Source organism: Rhinichthys klamathensis, unplaced genomic scaffold, assembly GCF_029890125.1.
Source record: "Rhinichthys klamathensis goyatoka isolate OS25496 unplaced genomic scaffold, OSU_Roscu_1.1 h1tg000550l_1, whole genome shotgun sequence".
Taxonomy (NCBI): Eukaryota; Metazoa; Chordata; class Actinopteri; order Cypriniformes; family Leuciscidae; genus Rhinichthys; species Rhinichthys klamathensis.
Window position 1 is genome coordinate 476,501 of NW_026607021.1, and position 6,000 is coordinate 482,500.

At 43.9% G+C, this 6,000-nt stretch overlaps 2 protein-coding genes across 3 annotated transcripts in view; both read right to left on the reverse strand.

The window, feature by feature from the left end:
- The window catches only part of LOC130073549 (uncharacterized), a 58,581-nt gene extending 53,005 nt beyond the window's left edge, over positions 1-5,576 (reverse strand). For both annotated transcript variants that reach the window (XM_056239025.1, XM_056239026.1), the window contains exon 1: positions 4,733-5,576. In XM_056239025.1, the coding sequence (XP_056095000.1) occupies positions 4,733-5,510 (778 nt within the window). In that variant the 5' untranslated portion in view covers positions 5,511-5,576. The remainder of the gene's footprint in view (positions 1-4,732) is intronic.
- The window catches only part of LOC130073536 (NHL repeat-containing protein 3-like), a 114,405-nt gene that overhangs the window by 74,983 nt on the left and 33,422 nt on the right, over positions 1-6,000 (reverse strand). The gene's annotated exons all lie outside the window — the stretch shown is intronic.

Genomic DNA, 6,000 nt, shown 5'->3' on the forward strand with positions numbered 1-6,000 from the left:
CACTCTATAAATATTGCGCATGGTAGGCTCCTCTGTTGATAGTGGCCTGTTTCGATAGCCAAGCTTGTCAGAGAGGCAGTGCCAAGAGAGCCCGAGTGTCGATTCTTGTGGGTCTGTCTTGTTTACGGTCAGCCATAACTCACAGCTTTCCGATCGTGCCTCAGTTGGTAGATGAGCAATTACCTCTGGGTAGTTACTGGCCCATTGTCTTATTTCAAACCCCCCCAGCTGATAGGGCAGCTCTCATTTTGTCTATTAGCTGTTTGGCTTCATATGTTGTGGGAAGGGACTGCAAATAGTTATCCACATAGAAGGATTTCAATACTGAGTCTGCTACCTCTTCATTGCTGTCGCGGTGGTCCAAGGCATGACGCTGGAGGGCATAGATTGCACAACATGGACTACATGTGGTTCCAAATGGCAGAACTCGCCACTCATAGATGTCAGGACTCCTCTCCTTTTCCATATCTCTCCACAAGAAGCGCAGCAATGGCTGATCTTCTGGAAGTAGGCGCACTTGGTGAAACATTGAACGAATGTCACCACTGATGGCCACAGGATATTGTCGGAATCTGAGGAGAACTCCCAATAAAGATGAACCCAACGTAGGTCCTGGAAGTAACTGATCATTCAGTGAAGCTTGGTGGAACGGATAAGAACAGTTGAACACAACCCTAGCTTTATTGTTGTGATGCACAAGGTGGTGGGGAATAAACCAGGACTCCTTTGTACCTTTAGCCTCTTCAGGAGTGAGTTTTATTGCATATCCTGCTTGCTCCAGTTTGTGGATTTCTTTATTGTAGACGTCTGCTAGCTCTGAGTTTTGGTTCAAACGGCGTTCAGTGGCCCTTAAAAGAGCCATGACTGATTCTGGACCTGCATGCAAGACCTTTGCACTACCTCTGCGAAGGAGAGGAGTTGCATAGCGAGAGACTCCATCTACTTCTACTCTCTTCGTTCTTGTTTCCAGCATCTGAAGAGCATCTCTGTCTTGCTTGGATCGTGTAATGTCTTTCATGGGCTGAAAGGGAAGTATGTCTACTTGCCATAACTTTTCAACATGATGAGACAGATCTTGTGTAGGAGCATGTAACAGCGAGATGTTCAAACAGGTAGTATCCAATGGTTGGTCTAGGAATGTAGTTGGACCCTGGATGGCCCAGCCCAAATGTGTACTAACTGCCACAGGACTGCCTAATGGGCCCATAAGTACTGGAGTTATCGGTGTGATGAGTTATGGGTAATCAGAATCGATAAGTAGCATGGGCTGTACCTCTTTGAACGGTATAATAGGAACCTCTCTCAGATGTGCAAACTTGTGCTTTAGAGTCTCTACAGGGCAGGATTGCTTGGCAATGTTCAGCTCTTGTGATGTAAAGGCATTGTGTATCTTGTGACGAATGCTCGGATTCACAGAGGCAGACACTTCAAATGAGACTGATGCACCCTGGATCTCTACTACCTCTTGTCTAATTGTTCTGAGGGCAAGTGATTCATCTGCCTTATCCAGATCAAGGTAATGCACTGCTGTGGGAAGAATTATGGTCCTTTCAGACCCATCATCTAGAATGGCATACGTGTCCAATATTCTCCCTTTGCTATGGAGTTTGACCTGGACCACTTTCAACATGACTCGGCCAGAATGAGTAACTTGATCAAGGTAAATTGTGCGGGGTACTGTATTCACAGTAAGGATGCTCTTATTGATGTTGGATGCGATTTCATGGAGAACTGACAAATGTTGTTCACCGCATTTGGAACATGGCTTTTTCAGGGTGCAGTGTGAAGGCTCATGTCCTCTACCACACCTCCAGCATTTGTTGCTGTCCTTTATCCATGTTGTTATTTGTGCAACACTTAATTTGCCAAATTCAGGACAGGAATTGAGGTAATGCTGTTGACATTTGCAGAAAGGGCAGTACGGCTTAAAGCTTTCACGTTTCTTTACCTTTGTCTGGAGAGATGATGTAGAGGAGGCAGAAGGCTTCTCGTTCGCATGATCCATGCCATAGTAAATTGTGGATTGTACCTTTGGTGGCTTTGGAGGTTTTTGTTCTCTATTCTCAAAACGAGGTCTATCTGAACTGTAGATCTCAGCTGCTCTCCTTGATATCTGAAGCGCTTGTGATTTTTTCTCTAACCATTCTGCGAACTCAGGAAGCGTGTAGGTTATGTCAGTGCCATTCTGGAGAATGCCCTTGGCCATACAGTATTCAACGAAGCTATCTCTATGAGATGATGTGAGCTTGGTGAGCAATCTATCGACATGTAAACCACACATAAGTTCAGTCTTGGAAGACCCTTCCAATGTATCAAGGAGACCAACCAAAGTGCTAACTGATGAAGCAAAGTCTTCAAAACCTTGAGCATCCCCTGATCTCAGTGGCGGTGTATGGAGAATGTTGGCAATTTTTCCCTGTACCAGTTGTCGGGGCTGCCCATAGCGATGCTGCAAAGCTTGCATGGCTCGAGTATAAGGCATGGGATCATACATGTATCTCTTTGCTATTTGGAAGGCAGCTGGTAATTTGAGATGGTCAAGTAACACTTGAAATTTATAGTCCTCTGTCAAATGGAGATGTGGGCCGAGAATGCCATCAAGTCCCTTTTTTAACAGAGCAAAATCACTCTCCTTCCCAGTAGTGAAATTAATGAGCTTAGGCTTAGGTATTCCATAAGCGGATGCGATAGCCATATCCATCATGCTTGGAACTTGAACTGCTGGGTGTACGGTAGAAGATAAGGGTGCTGAGTATGGCTGTTGCTGAAGTAGTGTGTCTGGGGGTATGTTAGGCCGATAGCCCTGTGTGTATGGATCTGAGTAATACACAGATTGCAGTGGGGGAGGTTCTGAGTACTGAAACATCGGAGGCTGTGAAGGAGCAAATGCTGGTAATGACTGTGTGATCTGTGGTTGCACATAATTGGGATTTACAGTATTGCTCTGCACAGAGGTCATAGGAAGTGAATAAACTGGCTGTTTGCCGGTTACAGTTCGGTACACCGCAGACATGGATGTCATTTGAGGTACGCATCGTTGTTCGAAGGACTGGACTTGTGGCTGAAATGTCTGCTCAAGATCACCAGGTTGTTGATTGACATTTGACTGATGTATCATACCTCTTGGAGCAGACTCTGGGCGTGGCACATGTAGTGCTACATGACGCTCAGTAACCGGGACAGATGCTGGACGAGACAAGGGCTTTTGAGCCTGAGGTAATAACCCTGGTGGCAGGTGGACTGGAGATTGACTATGTGGCTGAGGTAATCCTGTGGTTGATGAGTGTGCAGGTATCGTTTGAGAAAAGTACCTTGATATTCCAAGATTACAAGGGCTTTGTGGAATTGGTCTTGTGTCTGCATAGAGAAAAGGCAGGCTGGCACTACGTTGCTGGATGGATTGCTGCTGACTGCCTGAGTGAGAGACTGACCTTTGATGTCCGGCACCTGCGGCATGAGAGTAAAGCAAATCCTGATGCATGCGTGGTGAACCTTTGCCTTGCTCAAGAGACATTTGTAATGTGCTTTGTAGTTCCCTGATTTGCTCTTGAACATTCCATACACACTCCTCCACTCTACGTAACCTTGTTGTCTCAGGGTACTGCTCAATCAAAAGTCTATCAGGAGTAGAAGTTCGATAGTCCACATCTGGATCAGAAAAGGTCTCACTAATCTGCATATGGCGTAAATCCTCTTGAAAGGGGGGTGGAACGAGCTGCCGTGGTTGGGAAGCAAGTACAAAGTCCTCCAGATGTCCAGGAATTCGTCGGATCCGGCAAGGACGGAGACTCTGATGTTCTTCAATATAATCCCGAGATGCTGCCATGAGGATGAGATGTTGTATCCGGCTCGAAGGACCACTTTGTTAAAGATGTATGTACATTAATGGACTGGTTTGTCAACATCTCATCCTCAACCTCGATCAGAAGATTTGTAAGCAAATAAGTTCATGACAGCTTCAGTTCCCAAGCATTGATTTATTCCAATAAATCCACAAGTAGTTTGTTTACATGTAGTTTTATGAGTGTGGTTTCTGAAATAAATGAATAACAATGAATAAATTAAATAAACATCAAATATTTAACTACAATGCTGGTATATATATTGCCATAATAAAGCAATACTAACTTTGGGAATTGCAGTATTAAATGAAAGTAAACAAATGAACACTAGGCGGAGCTCTTGCTCCAGTAATAGAACAGAGTCACAAGATTTGGTGCTAAACAAATTCAAATGGGCCTACTCGTGATAAATCACCTAAACAACACTCTCAAACTGTAAATAAAATACTAAATAACATCACACAAATATTTCAGCGATCAATATCAGCATGGTTAATATATGCATTTGCAATAAACACAGAGAGTGACCGTATATTTGTGCCTGTCTGTTAATCGAAACTCTCTTCTTAACAATAGCATGTGCATAAATATCACCACAAACAACGATATAGCATTGAATAAACATACCTGCGTCTACTTATACACATACACATTCACTTAAAGTATAATAATGGAAACTTACGTTGTCAAGAACGCACACACATCCAAACAAACAACGATGTCTCGTTACAGCCGCAGATATGAATTTGTCCGTGCATGTCCTGACTCTGCCCACATGTGATGTCACAGATTAATTCAAATTAAGAGTTCGACAGGGATTTTATACAACCACGCTCATGGATTCGAGAGTAGAGATTGTTCTTGATATTTAAAAAAATAACTCTTTAAACCGGTGATCGGTTCATAATTTGAGTAAACAACATCCATAAAAGCCGTCCAAATTTGTCCTCCGTCTTTGATCTTGTAGGTTTTGTGTTCCTTCAGCAAAGGAACCAGGTACTGTAAATACATGTTGATTGCAGCTTTGATTTGATGAACATAGTCTGATGCAGTTTCATTAGCCTGAACACCCAGTCGAGCGCCATGGATCAGCATCTGCACGTGGAAGGCGGCTCCGTTGACCCAGATCTTGAACCCGCGGCTGCTCATCTGTCCGTCCTGCAGAAGGGAGTTTCTGAGGATGGTGAGATGGTGGCTCAGCTGATGTTCCAGTCTCTTTATATCCTCCCGTAATAGTTGGTCATTGTTCATGGACATGCGATGGCGTTTCAGATACTCTGACATTGTGTCTCGGACACTCGAAGCTTTCTCTTCCCCAAACACTCGTCGTAACAGGCTGTACGTGTCATCATCACTTTTCTGAGTGCTGCTCTTGATGGCGATCTCTATGATCATGGAAATCACCAGAGCTCCAAGACCGACAGCATTCGGGACTGAAGTCAGTGGACCAAAGGCAGATCCTAAACCGCTGATGTAACCCGGCACCGAGTTGAGCATCTCATTAGAGAACGCCTGCAACGCAGCGTTAGAGTCGGGACCAGAATATTTCAGCAGAGACTCATCTATGCCTACATCTGGTAAGACTTGTGGATAATCATTCTGTAAATGGTTTCTATACATCCCAAGAGCAACCGTCTCAATGTCCTCTTGTGAGTATGAGCCGCCCATGATTATTCCTCTCGATCTGTGATCGCTCACACACAGTTCAGATGTCCAGCAGACTGACCACTATAACCAGAATACGGAGATCAGATCCAGCATCTCCCTCACACATGACCAGTGTGACAACAGCCAATCAGAGCTCTGGAAGATGGTTAGGCGTATTTGTTGACTTCTCTCTAAAGTCCAATGTGTTCAAGGTCCATAAAAACTAATTGTGACACATGAATCTACATTTATAGTTTATTCAAACACAACCCTAATGCAGTGATTAGAGATTGTTCCTTCATGAGCATTATAAGTGTTTAATGAGCTACTTAAATAAAGAAAACCTTCACAGAATCCTCCTCAGAAACAGGACAAAGCCCAAAACATAATATATATTAAACAACAATATATAACAAACATATATACACACACACACACTGAAACACCAGCAGGACTTAAAAAGTGGAGAAAATGTTTTTCAAAGTGTTACGACCGCTAGGGGTCAGCCGCA